This window comes from Bombina bombina, chromosome 2 (genome assembly GCF_027579735.1).
Source record: "Bombina bombina isolate aBomBom1 chromosome 2, aBomBom1.pri, whole genome shotgun sequence".
NCBI lineage: Eukaryota > Metazoa > Chordata > Amphibia > Anura > Bombinatoridae > Bombina > Bombina bombina.
In genome coordinates, this window is record NC_069500.1 from 816,748,564 (window position 1) to 816,770,364 (window position 21,801).

Below are 21,801 nucleotides of genomic sequence, written 5' to 3' on the forward strand. Positions count from 1 at the left end.
TCTTCAAGAAACCCTGAGACGATACAACTTCCCAGACCCCTTTATCCAAAAGATAATGGCCCTCTACACTAATCCTACAGCCCAAATCAGAATAAATGGCACGCTATCAAATCCCTTTGAAATTAGAAACGGATCTAGACAAGGATGTCCACTATCCCCACTCTTATTTATTCTAGCTCTGGAACCGCTAGCTACCAAAATAAGACATAATGACCAGATTCATGGGATAGACGTTGGTGATCACACCCATAAATTAGCCATCTTCGCGGATGACATACTCCTGACTCTCACAAATCCGCTCCCCTCCCTAAGAGCTACTATTTCAGAACTAGATTTATATGGGACTGTTTCCAACTTTCAGATCAACGTGACAAAATCTGAATATCTTCCTATCAATATATCAAATCAATCACTAGACGAATTGAAGTTACACTGCCCCCTCAAACTACAGACAAAATTTTTGAAATACTTAGGTCTCCGCATTACCCCCAATACAGCAGATCTGCGCTTGCAAAATTATGGTACCCTAATCTCTGAGTTTAAAACCCTTACTTCATCTTGGCTACCCAAAAATATATCTTGGCTAGGCAGAATACATGCGGCAAAAATGACCTTGCTGCCAAAAGTCCTTTACACTCTTCAAACTCTCCCTATCCCAGGCATCCAGAAAGACCTAGACACACTGCAAAAAATCATAAACGATTATATCTGGAAACGCAGGCCCCCTAGAATTAATAAAACCACCCTGTATAAACTCCCTAAAGACGGGGGACTGGGAGTCCCTCATCTTCGCTCCTATAAACTAGCTATTTCGTTACAAAGAATCTCCGACTGGTGCAAACTCTGGGGCCCGGACCCCAAACAATGGGTTCAAATAGAAAACACCCTATCCCTGTCTCATAAATTAGACAATATTTGCTGGAACCCTGAATTCTTCAATAAGTATATTATTTCAGCCTCATCTATAACAAATGAGACTTGGTCTGATTGGAGACGATTTAGCAAAACACCGAACAAAGTATCTTCTAGATATTCTCCCCTCACCCCGCTCCTTAACAATCCAGAATTTCCCCCGGGCCTTAACCAGATTCCTTCTTACTCCTCAACTCACACCAATCCCCTCCCTATTCACCTCTTGACAGATAGCACACACAAACTCAAAACTATAAACCAATTAGACTCCTTAAACCATCCATTTCTATCCTCTTGGCTTCGACTACATCAAGTGAGGCATTACATATCAACACACAAATATATAAAAGACCTAACACGGCCTCTAACCCCCTTTGAACAAATATGTCAATCAACAGAAGATACACCAGGAACAATCTCCAAACTTCATAAACTAATTCTACATGATACTTTCCCCCTCCTCCCTTCCTATACCAAAAGATGGGACCTTGAGCTTAAGACTAACACTACCCCCAAAACTTGGGCGCGTAGATTCATCACACTAACACATTCTGCTCACTCAGCACAAGCCAAAGAAACCAATATTAAAATTGCGATGAGATGGTACTTAACACCAGCACGGTTAAAATCCATATACAAAAATGCGTCAAAACTCTGCTGGAGATGCAGCGCACAAGAGGGACACATTACCCACATTTGGTGGGATTGCGAATATATAAAGCCTTACTGGTCACGAATTTTTAAAAATATGAATAAAATATTAAGCACAAATCTATCACCCTCTCCAGACTTAATCTTATTGTGTCAACCCCCTGACATTACCTGTAAAATAAGAAAACACCTCTATCAATTAATGTTAAATGCTGCAAACCAGTTAATCCCTAAAAAATGGAAATCTGTGGCAACTCCCTCTATCCAAGAGTGGGTAGCTCTAGTTCAAAGAAATCTCCTTTTGGAAAGACTATATTACCTCAAATTAGGCCAAATAGCCTTTTACCAGGATATGCTCTTTCTATGGGAATCTTTCACACTTGCTGCTAAGTAGATTTAAATCAACATATAACCTCCCCCCTAATGTGTACACAGCGATCCAAATTCGCCCTCCCTTACTGTGACATTTCCGCCTCTACTTAATACAACACGTAATGATCCATGAGTGATCTGTCCCGCAGAAATTTCAACCCCAGCCCAATGGTGATGGTAATTGCATGATATCAGAAGGTATAAAGGAGATAGACTAGGTACCTTACACATAGTCATTATGAGAGCCTACGACTGTTCTTATACTCTCCTTCTATCCTATCATTCTATACTTTTCTTCCCTTTTCTTTCTCTTTTCCTTTTTCTTTCCTTAATATATGTTAAGTGTCATTTTTTGAGATAAGTTTACCGTATTTAATACATATCTATGGAGCACTTTGTCCTGGGTAACAATTATCAATACCTCCATTGAGTAGGGAACCATTAGTCCTATCTTTGAAACAACAAGTGCGCCTTCTAATATGCTGAATGTTAACTTTTCTTATACCCGGGTGCTCTTTTGCCACAGCACAAGATGTACAACTTTAATGAACATTGGACTTTGGTACAACCCTATTTCATGGACAACCCTCATAATAAACGCTATGTTATTCCTCACCTAGCCCCTACCTTTTGGGTAAAAATTCTTAATGTTATGATATGACGGTAAACTGTTATGTTATGTTTTTATTTGTTCACCTAATGTCTTGAATTGAAAATAAAAAGAAAACATAAATAAAAAAAAAAAAAGTTAGAATACCACATCTTGAGTACCCAGTTTGTTTGGTGATTTCCCTTTGAGAGTGGCCTTGTTGATGCAAAAGTATGATTTTATGTCTGTCAAATTCTGTGATCTTTGGCATTTTGAATGGAATGATGTGATTGAAAGTTGGTTTTATTAGCAATCTTCCAATGTATTAAACTCACACCACATGTGTATGTAATGCTCAAGCATGTCTTGCACAAACCTGGTGTAATAGCCCTTTTTCACAGCAGTCAATTTGACGTGAAATTGTAGGACAAATACAGGTGTTAACAATGACATTAATTATGGTTTAATTCCATTTAGGTTTACGAGAGCCAGATTTCTGCTATTGCTCAAGTGTAAGGGGAGGGCACACTAAATACCTGCCACTTTAGCCTATAGAAGCTGTTTTTCTGATTTTTTTTCTGTTTTCTAATACTGCATACAAACATCCTGTATTTTCTGGTTGTACTCTAATAAAGAGGTTAAGAAATAATTATATATGGTCATTATACCATTGCTTAAACATCAAATCTAATGGTGGCCTAAGACTTTTGCATATATATATATATATATATATTATATATATATATATATATATATATATATATACACATATATACAGTATATGAGGCCTTGGCACTATTTTTTGCGGCCCTACAGTAAAATCAGAAGCAACAACGTGTGCCATAGTTTTGTTGCCCTAGGAAAAAAGCGCAACTAAAAATGTGTTCTTTCGGCATGACAAAAACTAAGAAGAGCCCTCTGGACAGCAGACAGAAACTACCCTGTGACCTTTCCAAAATATTTTATATAAATTATATAATTTTTGTATTATTTGTTTGTTTAATAGCCATAAATGTATATGCGCACCTTAAGGCTTCTAAAATATTGATCTGTGGCTCCCATGTGCTAGGAAGTTGACCATCACCGAACTAAATGATACACATTTATAGTTTAATGTTTCTAAAGCAATTCTAAATCTATGAATCTACATTAGCTGCTGAATATATTTGTTATTTTTACTTGTGCAATGAGCAAAAACACTCCCCTCCCACCTGTACATATCATAGTGAGAGAGGAACTGTGTGAGGTCACAGTATGTAGATGTGGGGTTTTTTTTGTAACTGACTGCACAGTCCTTGCAAATTGAGAGATACAAACACAGAGAGCTGTTACATTAAAAGAAGAAAAGACATGAAACACACATTTTGAGGGATTAAAATGATGTTTTAATGATTTTGCTTTCTTCTGGAAGAGGAGAAATTCCAAATCAGCTCCTGAGCTGGAGCAAACACAGTACCAAAGAAATATAAATAAAACAAAAATAAAAAAACTTTTTTTGCAATGATTCTGAGTGAAACATGAGAGAGAATGAATACACGTATATATGTGTGTGTATAACTATACATATATATATATATATATTAATAATTCTAATGCTCTAATAAATGGTTAACTTTCTAATTTGTGCTGACTACTGGCTTCTGTGTCTATCATTGACTTGTATATTTCACCAGGGGCAATTTATATTTTGGTACATGAGTTAGTGCCAGAATAAGGGTACTTCTCTTTTTCTCTTTAAATTATTAATATTATACACTCTATTACCCCGTGCACCAGAGTTGCAACAGCCATTTTTTGCTTCTCTGACACTCAGCCATTTTAATTAGTTCCCAACTACAGCTGGACAAATATCTTTTATATATATATATATATATATATATATATATATATATATATATATATATATATATATATATATATATATATATATATATATATATATATATATTTATATATATATATATATATATATATATATATATATATAAAATGGCACTCTCTAAAAACATGTTTTTAGATTCACCCAGGTGAATCGTCTTTGAGCATTTGACAAAGGGGCTGTAAGGGTCCCGATACGTTATGCCGTTTTTAATATAATGTGAATAAAGGTTACATTTTATATAAGTCTAGAGAGTGCCATTTTTTCCTTTTACTATATATATATATATATATATATATATATACACATACACACACACACACACATATATATATATATATATATATATATATATATATATATAGAGAGAGAGAGAGAGAGAGAGAGAGAGAGAGAGAGAGAGAGAGAGAGAGAGAGAGAGAGAGAGAGAGAGAGAGAGAGAGAGAGAGAGAGAGAGAGAGAGAGAGAGAGAGAGAGAGAGAGAGAGAGAGACTTTAAGAGATACTTGTTACCACAGTTTTACTCAATTTACTACAGCAATGGAAAGTAGGCCTTATATTTCTTTATAGATTATAGCCATCTAAGGTCTAGTTTCCATTGTTGTTGTAAACTGGTATTAACACAGAACATCTCCATAAATTTTAATAGAGATACTTGTGGTTACCGTCAGTTTAGACAGTTTACAAGAGAAATGGAAACTAGGCCTAAGTACGCCATAAAAAAAGCATACTGTATGAAAAGCTATCAGTGGGAAACAATGCACTTTAGTGCAAAGCTATGTGTTGCTCCTTGTTGACTGAGGTAAAATTATTGTTTAGATTTTTCATTTTGTTAAGCAGAGGAATCAATATTTTTTTAAAATGCAAATATTTACTAGCTTAACATTTTTAATCCTTATGTTATAATAAAACCATCTCATGGTGTTTTTCTATTTTGTACTAGTTTTTTCCTATATATATATTTCTTGTACAATCCTGTATAAAATTGCAAGGTGCTGCAATACAGAGCTTTGAACCACAGACCTGAATTGGCGGTGGCACAAAGGATTCTGGGTTCTCCATTTTATTTAAGTGAGAACTTTACATTCAAGAACAGGACATATTATGTAGCATATTCACTCAAATGTGGTAACAATGAACAGACATTAATGAATCAATCACATAATATCAGAGTACTTTTAAATGACAGAAAGCAAAGTATGGGAAGAATTATAATGTATTACATTCTGTGATTATGTGCTGTTCATTAAAACACAGACCTGATCAGTAAAAACATATTCTCAAAAATAAATGTTGAAATAAAGAAAATGGAGATTTTAGTCAATACTGAAATGGATTTATAACCAAGAATTCTTTGTACCACAAACAGGGTCTGTTGGGATAATTACAGATTAAAAAACAAAAACAAAAAAAACAATAGCACCATTACAAGAAAACAAAACAATATAACACATCTGTTAATTCATTTTAACAATTCTAGCAATGTAGGAATCAAACATATAAACACATTTCCAATCCACTTACAGTATGTGCATCAGAGAGAATTTATCCGCATCAAGTTAAATGTTCTTGGCAATTCAATATTAAAGAAGCTGTTCATCTTAGAATTATACAAGCAAAAGTCAAGTCTTTGGCATATATAAAATATTAAATCTGTTTGAGACATTTCTATAAAACAGTCTGTTTCTGTTAAAGAAGATAATGAATGTTCGTTTTTGTGTGATGTTGTTTGACAATGGCAAATGCATATCTTGTACACACTGTTGCTTCTACGGGGTACAAAAACACTTCCAAATGTTTAAGTTTCACCCCTATTGAGTAAAGGTGCTCTTTGGGTTGAGAGGAAAGGGGAGAATTGCCCTTCCTGCATAGCCACGACTAGGGACCAACTAGGAATTCCATGGACTGGCCAACTCTACCCACACTATACTCAACTCCATAAACAGAACACTCGCAACTCCACCTGTCGTGTCTACAGAATTCCAATAACTCCAGCCACAGATGTCCCCAGCTTCCCGGTCCTAGTCATCAATATGTATGGTCATGCAGCTCTGCAAGGGAAGTACATGTTTGCCTCCCCCAAATTTTCAGTTCTAGGACAATCTCTCAGGCCCATAAACAAAATGACACTACCACCATATATTTGGCTTTAGTATGGATATATTTGAGTGAAGCACCATTCATCTTTCTTATTTTCTACAACTACCAGGCTGCTTTCATCACCTACCACCACAATGCAGGTTGCTAGGAAAAATCAAACAGTAGTCTGAAGGACAGTGTCATATAACACCACAACAGCAGAAAGTACAAAACCCAAACGTGATAGATGCCACAGGACAACTCCTCCTCTCAACTTTATTCTTCTGTCTTCCTCGTTGTTTAAAGAGATATCAAACTCAAAACCCTTTTTTTAGTTATTCAGAAAGACCATACGATTTCATTTTTTTTCCAATTTACTTCTATTATCAAATTAGCTTAGTTTACATGGTATTCTTTGTTGAAGAGATACCTCGGTAGTTATCTGGATCACTACATGGCAGGACATAGTGCTGCCATCTAGTTCTCTTACAAATGGATAACATTCTTGCACAACTGCTGCCATTTAGTGCTTCAGACACGTGCACGCTCCTGAGATACATCCCTGCTTTTCAACAAAAATACCAAGAGATCAGAGAAAATCTGATAATAGAAGTAAATTAAAAAGTTGTTAAAAATTATATGCTCTATGTGAATTATGAAAGGAAAACATTGGCTTTCATATCCCTTTAATTTATAATTTGCTGTACTGTACTACTGTAGATGTAGTGATTTTGCTGCAATACTGTCCTGCGTCTGAAATACTCCTGTTTTTTCAAGCTTTTCCTTTTCACAAGATTGACCAGAAGGGGTTTGTAGCATTAGTGTGTATATACTGTATATATAGATAGATAAACACATAAGTAAAACAATGACAAAGATATTGCTAGAACTTCTTATGCTTAATTTGACATATTTTCAAGATTTCTCCAGCCTTTTAGAGCAGCATTCCACATGATTGTCTCCTTTATCTGCAATGTTTCCTCTTTATAGGAATATGTGTCGCTTCTTAAGACCACATACAGGTAAAGATTCCCAGAAAACAAATCCATCTTATTGCATAGCTACACAAAAGCTTGTGGGAAAGTCATGAGATATTAATAATAATATTCAAGTACACAAACATGTTGACTACAATTAGTTTGTTTTTCTATACAAAAGGTGAATAACAAGAAATGTAAAGGGACATAAAACCAAACTTTTTTCTTTCATGATTCGGATAGAAAATACAATTTTTAACAACTTTCCAATTTACTTCTATTATCAAATTGTCTTAATTTTCTTCTTATCTTTTCTTGAAAAGCAGGACGGTACGTTCAGGAGCGTCCACGTGTCTGCAGTACTATATTGCAGCATTTTTGCAACAATTTTATACATTAGCAAGAACACTTGATGGCAGCACTATTACTATCTATTCAACAAAGAATAAGAAGAGAGTGAAGCAAATTTGATAATAGAAGTAAATTGGAAACTTTTGTTTTTAAATTGTACTCTCTATCGGAATGATGAAAGAAAAAATGTAGGTTTCATGTCCCTTTAAAGTGACTGTAATTGTTGAATTACAAAGTAAGCTAGTGGAATCAAAGCATATTCAATTTGTTTATGCCAAATAAAAGTAATATTAACCTGATTTTCTGATCTCAAATGTGTGGGCTTTACCCCAGCACCTGGCCCCAATAAATAAGGTTAAAGTTATTTTTAAGGCAACCAAAAAGGGAATAAACACAAACTGAATGTGTATTGATTTCACAAATTTACTTTGTATTTCAATATCTACTGTCTCTTTAACAATTCCTCTGCAAACAGAGCTGTTAAAATCCCTGGGCAGTGAGGAGTCAATGGCTTTCAAAAATGATAAATTGAAAAATAAAATATTGCTTTTATGTAATTTGCATTTCTTTACAACATAAAACTGTGTGCCTGTCCTTTGTTAACAATGTAAAAATAGGATTGCTATATAGCAACGATGGTCAGATTATATTAATAATACATTCATTGAATCAAGGACAAGTGAGAACATGGTATTGAATTTTGGACCAAAAGCACAGAATAGATGAGAGGAAGAGGTAGAAAAAAACATTATGAGATTAGGTATAAGAAAGAAGAAAAAGTGGTGAAAATCAACATGGTTGAAGAGAAAGAATGAGAGAATATAAAATAAGGAAAGCAGTATTTGAGGAAGAAGATGAAAATGTAAGTAAAGTACATGTGGAGAGAACCAGTGTAAGGCTGAAGGAGTAAAAAAAGGACAAATGACAAAGGAAGGTTGCTGTGGATAAAATACAAAAATCAAAAAAATCAGAGTCCCTGACAGGTCCGACAGCACATTTGTTTGAAGTAGGGTCGGCTGCAGAATTTAAACTTGACCACTAGAGGGCAGTACTCCACCTTGTTTGCATCCTTGCATTCTGCAAAAAGACAAGAAGAAATGGTGAGAGGAAGAGGAGGGTTCCTGCTTGGTGGAGGGAGACAGAAAGGAGAAAGAGGAGAGCTAGTGATGAGTGGGGGAAGCTTGCAACGAGGGAGGGGGTGTCATGCTGAATGAGTAGAGCATGAGACACATAGGTTAGTGAGGAGGAAGTGCTATTACAGTGATGCTTTTCCATGACAGGTTATTGCTGATATCTAGCAACGTGTAAAAATGATCTTTCTTTACAATAGTAAAATTATCCAATGTGTTAAACAGTTGCCTCTGGGTTTAGACATCACAGATGGTTAAAATACTGCTAATGTCTGCTCAGGAGCTACAATGCAGTGTACTTGTAACTGTTTTAAGCCTTTTCCATTATTACACTATTTATGTCCCTTTAAATGGAAATTGTAGTGCAAAAATAAAATGCTGAATTTTGTAAAAGCACTTTATGTTTTTCACAGTCCTTCTTTTACTTTGTGTTTAGACCCTACTAAGGGATTAAACACATAGTCAAAGTAACACTCCCAGAATACCACCATGTTGCTACAGAGAAGTATGCAGCATATGACTGGCACTTATGTACATTTGCTGCTGCTGACTTACTCACTAGCTGTATCCTTATATGATGTGGCATACAAGTCCTGTAGTAAATCACGGTAGCTCAGTTAGTTCTACTTTTAATGCCTTTAATCACAAACACCTAGATTACGAGTTTTGCGTTCGTGTTTTAACGCTGAAAAAATTGCCTTTTCAGCATTAAAACAGCAACGCAGCCATTACAAGTCTTGTCTGTATAGCTGTACCGCAAGCCTTTTAGCCTGTAACGCAACGTCAGTCCCGCTTTTGAAAAAAATGACGTTTTTTTCATGGGATTTCCATAGCGCTGCCATTAATTTTTTTTGGGTTAGGCTAAAAAGCTTGCGTTACACCCTATAAAGATACGATCGGTTTTGCATCCTGAGAGTAGTAGTTATGAGTTTTACGCAACAAAACTGTTACACAAAACTCATAACTAAACTGTTACAAAGTGCACTAAACACCCATAAACTACCTATTAACCCTTAAACCGAGGCCCTCCCGCATCGCAAATACTATTTTAAAGTTAAACACAAAAAAATAAATCCTAGGATTGATGGTAATGTACACCTAGATAGCACTCACATTCCCAAGAGGAAAGTGGCTTAATATTAGAACAAAGCTAGGTTGGGGCTTCAAAGGAGGAGTGAGGTGCTGAAGTATTTAAAATGTAACCTTTATTAGGAAATTAAAATAAAATGTCCATATACAAACATAGACACATTCTAAAAACACAGGAGGGTTATATAGTATTTATTGTCAGTGCACTATACAACCTTGTGCCCATTATACATTATCGGACACAAGGTTGTATAGTGCACTGACAATAAATACCATATAACCCTCGTGTGTTTTTAGAATGTGTCTATGTTTGTATATGGACATTTTATTTTAATTTCCTAATAAAGGTTACATTTTAAATACTTCAGCACCTCACTCCTCTTTTGAAGCCCCAACCTAGCTTTGTTCTAATATTAAGCCACTTTCCTCTTAGGAATGCAAGTACTATCTAGGTGTACATTACCATCAATCCTAGGATTTATTTTTTAAATACATCTTAAATACAGTACACAGCACCGTGCCCAGTATAATCAGTCCTTACTTTTTACAGTATAAGACTATATAGCAGACAACCATACTGTTAGATCGGCAATCCTAAGCTTGTTACCTCAGTAGTGCCATTAGTATTCTTGTGTTTACTATTTTAAAGTTATTAACCCCTAATCTGCCGCTCCTGACATCACCGCCACTAATAAAATTTATTAACCCCTATTTCCCCGCACAGCACAACATCGCCCACACTATAATAAAGATATTAACCCCTATTCCAGCGCTCCCCGCCACTAAATAAAGTTATTATAACATAGATAATAAAGAAGGAACCAGGCAGACCATTCATATACTAATAATACTAATCTGTAGCTAACACCTCTAAACAAAGAAATCTGTAGAGGTAAGAAATTTTTCATCCAGGCGGCAAAGCCTTCATCCATCCAGGCGGCGTCTTCAATCTTCATCCAGGCGACATCTTCTATTTTCATTCAGTAGGTGATTTGAATTTGAATAGCCAATAGAATTTCAGTAGCCCTCATCCTATTGGCTGATTTGAAGAGCCAATAGGATTTCAGTAGCTCTCATCCTATTGGCTGATTTGAATTTCCAAAATCAAATCAGCCAATAGGAATGCAAGGGACGCCATTTTGAAAAGGCTCCCTTGCAATGAAGATTCAGTATACGGCGGCGACCGTATGAGGAGGATGCTCCGCACCGGATGTCTTCAGGATGGAGCCGCTCCGCGCCACCCGGATGAAGATAGAAGATGTCGTCTGGATGAAGATAGAAAATGCCGTCTGGATGGATGAAGACCTCGCCGCCTGGATGTCCGGACTTCAAAAACTGTAAGTGGATCGTTGGGGCTTAGTGTTAGGTTTTTTTAAACTTTTTTTGGGGTGTGTTTTTTTTTTAGATTAGGGTTTTGGGCTTTCTTAAAAGAGCTAAATGCCCTTTTAAAGGCAAAGAAAAAGAGCTGAATTCCCTTTAAGGGCAACGCCCATACAAATGCCCTTTTCAGGGCAATGGGTAACTTAGTTTATTTTTAGAATTAGGTTTTTAATTTTGGGGGGTTGGTTGGGTGGTGGGTTTTACTGTTTGGGGACTTTGTATTTTTTTACAGGTAAAAGATCTGATTTCTTTAGGGCAATGCCATAAAAAAGGCCCTATTGGTAGTTTATTGTAAGCTATTTTTTTGAACTTTAGTATTTTTGTATTTTTTGTAATTTAGTATTTTTTGTAATTGTAGATTTAATTTTTTTAGTAGTTTAATTTAGTGTTTTGCGATGTGGGGTGCTGGCGGTTTAGGGGTTAATAGGTTTATTTAGTGGAAGTGATGTGGAAGGCCAGAGATTTAGGGGTTAACTTTATTTAGTGGCGGCGATGTCGGGAAGCGGCGGAATAGGGGTTAATATCTTTATTATAGTGTGGGCGATGTTGGGATGTGGGGGAATAGGGGTTAATAACTTTATTATAGTGGCGGCAATATCGGGAGCAGCAGATTAGGGGTTAATAACTTTATTTAGGTGTCGGTGATGTCGGGGGCAGCAGATTAGGGTTGTTTAGAGGTGGGGTTTAGGTATTTTTTTTCACCATAGCCATCAATGGTGTTGCGTTACGGAGCTTTTCATTCTGTGATCGCAGGTGTTAGGTTTTTTCTAACACTCTCTCCCCATTGATGTCTATGGGTTAAGCGTGCACGAGCACGTCAAAGCAGAGCTTGTATTTTGTGTGGCATGGAGCTTAACGCAACCATATCGCACGCACAAGGCGGCTTTTCAAAAACTCGTAATGGCAGCGATATGGAGGGTGAAATAACGCAACATTTGTTGCGTTCGTTTTGCACCCTCTATAGCGCAAAACTTGTAATATAGGTGATTGTGATTAAGAGTTAAAGGGACAGCAGAGATCTCTGCAATATACCTTTATGATTTATTTTGTTCCTTTTTGCTGCAATTTAATTTAAAATCAAGAATTCTGAGAACTGACAGTGTACATGGCAGGCTGCACAAGTCTACTCCTGCCACATATCTGTATTTAACGAATCAGAAATGATCAGAGTATAACTACAAAACAATTAACATTTTGCTAGTGAAATGATAATAGTTGGCCTTGTCTATTCCAGTAAGAAGTCTGGGTTGGCTCCTCTAAATTAGGCAGGTAGGGGAGTTTGGCTAATGAAAAATAATTGCAGTAAACAAGGTATTTATGCATTCAAAACATTTTCAAACTCACCACTATGTTAATTACAAAACTTAAGAAAATCTTATTACAAGGTTTTTACTGTCCCTTTGTCACTACACATTCACTGACGTTCTAAAAAGCCTATTTTAGATATATAGTAATTCACAATTTCCAAAGTAAATAATTTAAAGTGGAAATATTTAAAGGGACAGGCTACTTTAAATTGTTATTGTTTAAAAAAAATAGATAATCCTTTTATTACCCATTCCCCAGTTATATTAATTTACTTTTTACATCTGTGATTACCTTGAATCTTAGCTTCTGCAAACTGCCCCTTATTTCAGTTCTTTTGACAGACTTACATTTTAGCCAATTAGTGCTGACTCATAAATAACTCCCCAGAAGTGAGCACAATAGGTTTAGCTTTCAACAAAGAATACCAAAAGAACAAAGCAAATTTGATGATAAAAGTACATTAGAAAGTTGTTTAAAATCATGAAAATTTCATTTTGACTTGACTGTCCCTTTAACTACACTTTCTAACTCCCCTTGACAACTCACATTGTGACATAGACTGTGCTTACCCTCCAGGCTTTCTGAGGGTCCAGCCTCGCATTTGGTCTCACATTGTTGCATGGCAGAGGGGCGCAGGGAATCTGCACATTCCACTGATGGCTGCCCAGTGTGACTCACACACTGCACAGAACGTCTCTGCTGCCCAAGGCCACATTGGGCTGAACACTGTAAAATTAAAATATTTTTTTAACGTTATTTTTTTTCTAATAGAGTAGTATTCAAACTCTTTCCTTCCTTTATGCTCACCTCTGCCCATTCTCCCGTTACCCAGCGGGGTGGGGGGCACCGTTGCACTGTACATCGCATACTTGTTGCTGGCTTGTCCTTGGCAGGACAGTGAGGATTGGGAAGTGTACTATCGTTTTCTCCACTCTTGCACAGGACAACTCTGTGTCTGAATCCTGGTCCACAGTTTGGAGTACACTGCAAGTGTAGAGGATGTATGGAGAGAATTCATGTAATTAGTCTTCTGAAATGAAACTGGTCACTGTCTGCATTCTTTGTTCCATCCTATGCTCATGTGCTGCCAAGGTCTTTTCTTTTCAAAATATGGCAGCAGCCATTCCATAATAGCTACCATATATGCATATCAGAAAAGATGGTATAATAAGATATGACTTAAAGCTTATAAGTATATTAAATATATAAAAAGGTAATCGCCAAACTGATACATATTATACAATAAAAGATTAAAAACAATGATACTTGCACTTAAAAGTAGAGTAAAAACAAAGTGTCCTTCCTAAACAAGCGGTGAACAGGACATCCGCAAATGGCCGACCAGCAGATACACACACTTCACTACGAGTTTGGTGAGAGGCGTGACCACGTAGTAAAGTGTGTGTATCAGCCGGTCGTTTGCGGATGTCCTTTTCACGGCTTGTTTAGGAAGGACATTTTGTTTTTACTCTACTTTAAGTGTAAGTATCATTGTTCTTAATGTTTTATTGTATAATATGTATCAGTATGGCAATTACATTTTTAATATATTTAATATACTTACAAGCTTTGAGTCATATCTTATTATACCACCTTAGGCTTTATTAAGCACTGTCTTTCTGTCTTTTCCACTGATCGGGTTAGCAGTGGATTTTTCAGTGTGTGCAATTTTGTTTTGTTTTTTCTATCAAACATCTGCTTTTAACCACTATATTATTTGATCTATAGTTATAAACATATACTATTTAAACAACAAAACCTGTTGGTTCTAAAAGTTACAATACAACTTCTTTTGGCACGCTCTAAGATATCTATTAATTTCTCAAGATAATTATGTTATGGATCCTCAGACAAAAACCCATACTAATTCAGTACCTGTACTAGGTAAAAACTAAAATAACAAATTATCATGTAAAAGTGATATATTCTTATAGAAGTTGATATGAATATCTTACCTCAGACCAATCTAGTGCCACCCATTCAGGTGGGCATACATCGATATTGCAAGACTCCAGCATTGGTGGACGAGGAGGGGGGCAAAAGCTATCAGCCAGGGATTTATTCTCTCCTGCCGACCCTCGCCGCTGACAGATAACACTTCGTGTGCGTACACCAGAATTACAGCTCCTGCTGCACTCCGACCAGAGTCCCATAACCCATCTGAAACATAGGCCATCCTAGTTATACTAGTTGCATGTGATTCTTCCAGGCTTTTATATACAGTACAGTAATACGTATATACTACCCTTAAAGGGATAGTAACGTCAAAGGGACAATAACGTCAAAGTTAAAATGTCATGATTCAGAAATAGCATACAATTTTAAACAACTCTCCATTCTCTTGTTATCCTTTATTGAAAAGCATACCTAGGTAGGCTCGGGAGCAGCAATGCACTACTGGGAGCTAGCTGCTGATAGGTGGCTGCACATATATGCCCCCTGTCATTGGTTCACTCAATGTGTTCAGCTAGCTCCCAGAAGTGCATTGCTGTTCCTTCAACAAAGCATACCAAGAGAATAAAGCAAATGTGATAATAGATGTAAATAGGAAAGCCGTTAGCAATTTCACCAAACTTCATTATGTTGAATGTAACAGCTGGTAACATTCACAGCAACATTATCTTCCTGGAATCTTGCAACCCACATCAGTTAACAACCTTAGGGGGTTTCTTGGTTCATTTTTTGTTGTGAAGGCTACAGCAGATGGGGACTAAACACTTATAGATCATCATGTGCACATGGTAAATTGAGAGGGGTCAATTTGAGGATTTTTTTGAGGAATGATGCTAGTTATGAGTCTTGCATAGAGTCTGCATGGCCAAGTGTCTGATTTGATGTGAATATGAGGCTGATAGAGAAGTTGTATGGTGCAGGGATCTTACCTAAGTTTTATTTTGGATATGAGGTTAACAGAGAGGCTGTAGGGCCAGGTGCCTGGCATGATAGTGGCATGGGACTTACAGAGTTTCTCCATGGTCAGGGGTTTTGATTTGATGTGGATATGGGGCAGATTATGAATATGTAGGGTCTGCTTTGAATGTTACATAGGGGTTGCAGGACCAGTAGCCTGATCTTATATTGGTATGGGATTGACATAGTGTCTTGATGGCTAGGGGTCGGTTGATGGGGATATTGGGCTGGCAAATTAGGTCTAGGGCTCAGGGGTGTGACCTAAGGCCTGTTTTGGATATGACAGAGGAGTCTCCATGGCCAGGGATATGAAATGTTGTAGATATGATGCTAATAAAGCAGTTACAGACCTTAGGGGTCTGTTCTGAGATTTTTATTTTTGTATGACAGAGGAGTTGCGGGGGCAGTAGCCTGATCTGATGTGGATCTGATGTGGATACAGAGTTTTTAGAGTAACCAGAGAGTAACCAGAGGCCTGATATGATAAGAATGATGCTGGCACTTCAGAGCACTTTATAGTATCACTATTACTATTATTTGCACAGTGATAATAAAAGGTTGCCTACCCCTGTTCTACACTAACATACTGTACATAGCCAACTAGGATTTGGTTCATGTACTTTCCCAATCCATTAACAACGAATACTGAAAGATAGAAAACTGAGCACTAATGGTCTAAATTGACAAATAAAGATATGGTTCAAATACTCAGTAGAAAATGTCAGCATTTTATAAAGATGTTATATACATAGACAGAGCAGCCTCTCATACACAGAGCAGGAACTGATACACTGATATTTCATTAATTTCAGTGCATGGCTTGCAATAGTAAATCTACTTACTCAGGGGGGCATGGTTCGGTATTACAGGAACGTTGTTTCTCCTGGGTCCTGGCATCCTGATCACACAGATCATCAGGAACTTGGGATCCATCTGTAAGCCTTTTACATAAAACTTGCTGAAACTGCACTCCTGAGAACAAAAAAGATAAAACTCTCACTCCCTTTTCTGCAAATACATTTTAATTTAGAATCTCCAATATTTCTTATTGCCAATACTTTTATAACCATACAATATCTCCTCTGAACAAGGGAAATGGCAACCACAGACAATCGTTTAGGCCTCCTTTTGGGCCTCATCAGTGAGGTACAGTTGTATCCCTCTAGGCACATTGGGCAAGGAGTTCATATTTGGGTTCCCCAATCACCCTTAGAGAAACTTTCCCCGGGGTCATAATACAAATACAAACACAAAGAGAAGCACGCTGCCAATAATGAACAACAGCTCAGTGTCCTGTTCTATATCCCGGTTACCACCTGGGAGTAGCTTCTTTTAGCTCAATTGTGCTTTTCACACAATACATAAAGGGCTAGATTACAAGTTGAGCGCAAAATATTGCTTCTGCCAGCACACGCAAATACGAGAGCGCTTTCATAGGCTCAAAGGGGCAGCAAAAGTGTAAAAATATATGTATATGAATATATCAATTTATATTTATGTGTATATACACATATTAACACATAAATATATATGTATATAAGCATATACATATATATTTACAGGGAACATACAGTTCCCCATAGACCGCAGTGTAAAGGCCCTTTTAAGTGCCGTTTTTTTTCTAATGACCCACACCCAACAACTTAAACCCTGCTTTGTGCAGTTTTCATTAATAAAATTAAAGAATATTAAAGAAAATTATAGATCAGGTGATCTATTATAAACTTACCTTTCAAAATGCTTTATTTATTTTAAAAACATACTTTTTTTTAAAGCCCTTAACAGGCAGGCGGTACAGCCCTATGTAATTCTATCGCACCGCACTTTAGTGCTGCTGCTAGTTGCTATTACTGGATATCATTTCAGTAAATTGCTATAAGTTACAATCACAAAATTGCGAGTATGAAAGTAACAAACAAGAACGTGATTGCTTAACACCATTTCCAGATGTTGAGGTTGTGATTTATGTTTTCTCTCACTTTTCCTGCAGGTCTCCTTTGCTGTTTTAGATATCACTCATAAATCTATTTAATACATATACATTTGTCCTACCCACTACCAATGGAATATACAATACAGGTGCAAATCCCCAAGTCCAGAATTATTCCTAAATACAGACTTTTTCATCAATATTTTTCAAAAGTAAATTTGTTAAAACTGCCTTTCTTCCCTGCAAGTTAGTCACAGTCTCCTCTGCCTCTGTCTTTGGTTTGTTTTTGTGTTCTAAAATGCAAATAATAGGCTATATTTATTTAAAACAACAACTATTACCTTGCTGATTACAGTACTGTACTATCTTTCTGATGGTAATATGTATACATAAGTATTAAAACTATAAAACTACCTTTAGGTTGCACATATAAACTGTATTAACATGTAGTAAATATTGCCTTTGTGACATAAAATGTTGTTTACACTTGGGGACCAATTTATTAATGTGAGAGCGGACATGATACAATGTAGCATATCATGTCCGCCGCACATCAATAAATGCTGACAGCATACGCTGTCATCATTTATCATTACACAAGCAGTTCTTGTGAACTGCTGGCGCAATGCTGCCCCCTGCAGATTCGCGGCCAATCTGCCACTAGCAGGGGGTGTCAATCAGCCCGATCGTATAGGATCTGGCGAATTGATGTCCGCGGCCTCAGAGCAGGAGGACAAGTTATGGAGCAGCGGTCTTTAGAAACAGGGGCATCAAGCTCTATTCGAAGCTTGATAATTCGGCCCCATAGTCCCATCCCCTCTCCAAGCTGTCCCATTTTATAGATGTAAATATACAAATATTTAGTAATACAAACTTTTCCAAAATCGAAACCTTTTCCGGTCTCAAGGTGTTGGGATAAAGTGTTTTCTACCTGTAGTAAGTAATCTAGGTATAATGAATCCAGACCATATATTCATATATACATCTAAAATGTACTACTTTTAGGCTTCTTATTAAAAGTATTGAGAAAATGAATAGTGATTGCTTAGAAAATGATGGTTACGTGTAAAAAAAAAAAAAAAAAGAAGGTCCCAGAAACGCTCACAATTGTGATCACTCAAATTTGAAAGGATTGTGATTGTGGCCCTAGTTAGGGGGTCAAAATGTAAGACATGCAACAGCTATAATATCCATAAAGTAAAATAATATATTTTGTTTGAAAATACATCCAATTTGAAGTTAAAAATGCTAGTTAACCCCTTAAGGACCAGCGACGTACCCTGTATGTCGCTGGCCTTTTTTTGGGGCTTGATTGTTTTATAGCGCGGTCTTGCCACCAGCGTTGAGACTGCTCTATTCCACAAAGCCTGCTGGAGGGAGGGCATTAATAGCGTGTTCTTGCTAGACTTGTGCTATTATGTCCTGAAAAAACCCTTAACGACCAGTGAAATACAGGGTACATTGTGGTCATTAAGGGGTTAAGAAAAATGTTAAAAGTAATGACCATCAGAATTCTAACGCTGGTTTCCTAGACAAGCAAAGTAAACAAATGGAATAATACTGTAAGATATATCACTGGAACCTCTGCCACACACAAAAATCCTGCAATACAGTGAATTAATCATTCTAGCACCCACTGAAAACCCAAAGGATGTGGCAAAACCCAAGCACCATTGGGGGCTGAAACTGCTCCTATGATGAAAAAAAAAATGTTCCTACAATGTGAATTCAGTGGTTTTAGTTCAAATCAATCTGATTCAAAACAGGGTTAACCTCAATTTTATACAGAGAAACATAAAATATTATTGAGATAACATTTCATGGTAATCAACGAACAAGTCAAGGGTGATAAATAGGATATAGCACACATAATACCTATGTGTCTTTTTCTATATAATACAAATGACTAGTATTACATGACGTTTTAAACATTTTCAAGCGGATAATAACAAACAGCTGAAACGATGTTTCATAACAATGTAACATTTTTTACTTTAATTGATGTTATTAATTCATCCACCCAGTAGGTGTCACTAAAGGAAAACTTTGCAATATACAGGGTTTACACAACTGTTTATAATTATAACTAGTTATACAAGCGACTTCACTGAGTGTTAAAATTCCTTAGCTTTTTTTTATATCAGTATTCCTACAGACTTTAGAGCATAGGTTGTATAAGACTTTATATGGTTTTGTTATATCCACCACTCTTACAAACACCAAGTCACAATAATTACATTTGTTTGGTTGCTTTAGAAGTTTGTATTTTAATACAATAAATTTACAATATGAACAAAGAAATTAAATTGTTATTGCTGTCTACCCTCTGTTAATGGTGGGCTTTTAGAGAAGACATTATTGAGAAGATACAAGACATAAAAATGTTTTAAATTTGAGATTTTTGTGTACCTTTATTATCAATTTAATGATCCAGGCACAAGACTATTATTTTTATTATCATTTGTAAAGTGCTACCTTGTTCTGAAGCGGTTGGGTACGCAGTATACATTAAATCAAGTCAGTTTGAGTACAAAATAATTAAAATAATTAAATTAAAACAGAAAAAACAACACTTTCTATAAAACAGTTGATGCTAACTTACACAAATAAGAAATATCATAATAATTCTAGAAAAATAAAAGATATAAATAAACAAGACAATTTTATTTTTAAAAAAACAAGACACAAATGAGACAATTGTAGATTTTTAAATTCCGCTTGCAGAGCTGAGATGTAGGTGAGAAACATTTAGGTGCTTCAAAAATAGCCCTTAATAATTACAGAATCTGTTTCACAAACATGTTTCTGGGGTGATGGTTTTTTCCTACATTGCTAATGGTTCATGATTTAATGTGCAAGACATGTATTGGGTAACTCATGCAATTATACGTGTTTTTCCAGTATCTTCCAATGGTTATAGGCTGGAAAAGATAGGTTATGTGCATGTTGAACAAGACCTCACCTGAACATTGACAGAGGACCACTGGTTTTGAAACCTGTCCTCAGGCCTCTCTAACAGGCCAGATTTTCAGGATTACCTTGGGTGAGAGCAGTTACGATAACCATGGTTACTAATCAGCTGATTATTTCACCTGTGCTCTAGTTCAGATATCCTCAAAATATGGCCTGTTAGGAAGGACTGAGGACTGGTTTGAAAACCCGTGATGTAGACCAATGGCACTGACTCATAGTACAAAGAAATACAGATTCATAAAACTGTCTAAACAACACACTTTACTAGAGGATGAGGGCCCTTATCCGAAGAACTTACAATTGGACATGTGCAATTCGTTTCCTTCCGAATCAAAAATCAGACGACAATCCGAATCACCCTAGTAACGAAACAAAACTAATCCAAATCAATTTATAATGAAAAATCCGAATTAGTTTGGATTCATTCATTTTATTTATCGAATGGCCATGGCGCGATAGTCTGACTCTCTGGACTAATCCCAATTCCTTTGCCGTTCCATATTTATTATTAAAAAGAAACTAATAGAGCTATATTACAATTAAATATAGTGAGATAGAACAGTGGAATTATTCCTTTTGTGTTGGTTGGGACCATCCGAATCAACGTAACATAACAATGAATGAATCCGAACATACCGAACTTCCAAATGCATCCGAAACGAATGATCGCTTTAACGAATCAATCCGAATGCATCCAAAACCAATGAATGATATAACGAAAAGATCCGAATGCATCCAAAACAAAATTTAAACATACTGAATCGATACGAAACAAAATTTTCCCGGGTGCACATGTCTGCTTACAATCTCAGTTGCTATTTAGATAAACATTATCATCAAGAAGAAGTATATAGAGTGACAATAAGTGATAGATAGAAGTATATGTCTAAATCTGTTGTAGGGACGAGTCACTTGTCTTTGATAGCATAAAATTGAACACAAGTCTTGGTGTATATTTTTAACGTATTGGTGTTAAAAGCAGTTTCACACAAATTATACAGGTTTTAGGAAAAAAAATAATAAAGCAGATTATTTGGTTCAAGTTTCCTTTACACACCAGTAAAGTGCAAGTCTCAGCAATAATATAAATGTTTTTCTAACCTCCAGCGCAGAGGGCCGAGCACTTGGTCCACGGAGTTAGATGCCACATGTACCCACTCTGTGTATCTCTGATGATGGGAGAATTAAATTTGTAACGGATCCCAGGAAACTCCTCTTTTAATACCACCTGCAAAATCAGAGAAAATGTGAAGAAATTAGCGCATCACTTGT

General features: G+C 36.3%; 1 protein-coding gene across 1 annotated transcript in view; it reads right to left on the minus strand.

Moving 5' to 3' along the window:
- Positions 1 to 5,855: 5,855 nt before the first annotated feature.
- The window catches only part of ADAMTS10 (ADAM metallopeptidase with thrombospondin type 1 motif 10), a 149,059-nt gene continuing 133,113 nt past the window's right edge, over positions 5,856 to 21,801 (minus strand). Inside the window, exons 20-25 of the mRNA XM_053703065.1 lie at positions 21,631 to 21,757; positions 16,469 to 16,598; positions 14,672 to 14,876; positions 13,524 to 13,700; positions 13,286 to 13,442; positions 5,856 to 8,886 (exon numbers count right to left, since the gene is read on the minus strand). Of these exons, the coding sequence (XP_053559040.1) occupies positions 8,777 to 8,886; positions 13,286 to 13,442; positions 13,524 to 13,700; positions 14,672 to 14,876; positions 16,469 to 16,598; positions 21,631 to 21,757 (906 nt within the window). The 3' untranslated portion in view covers positions 5,856 to 8,776. The remainder of the gene's footprint in view (positions 8,887 to 13,285; positions 13,443 to 13,523; positions 13,701 to 14,671; positions 14,877 to 16,468; positions 16,599 to 21,630; positions 21,758 to 21,801) is intronic.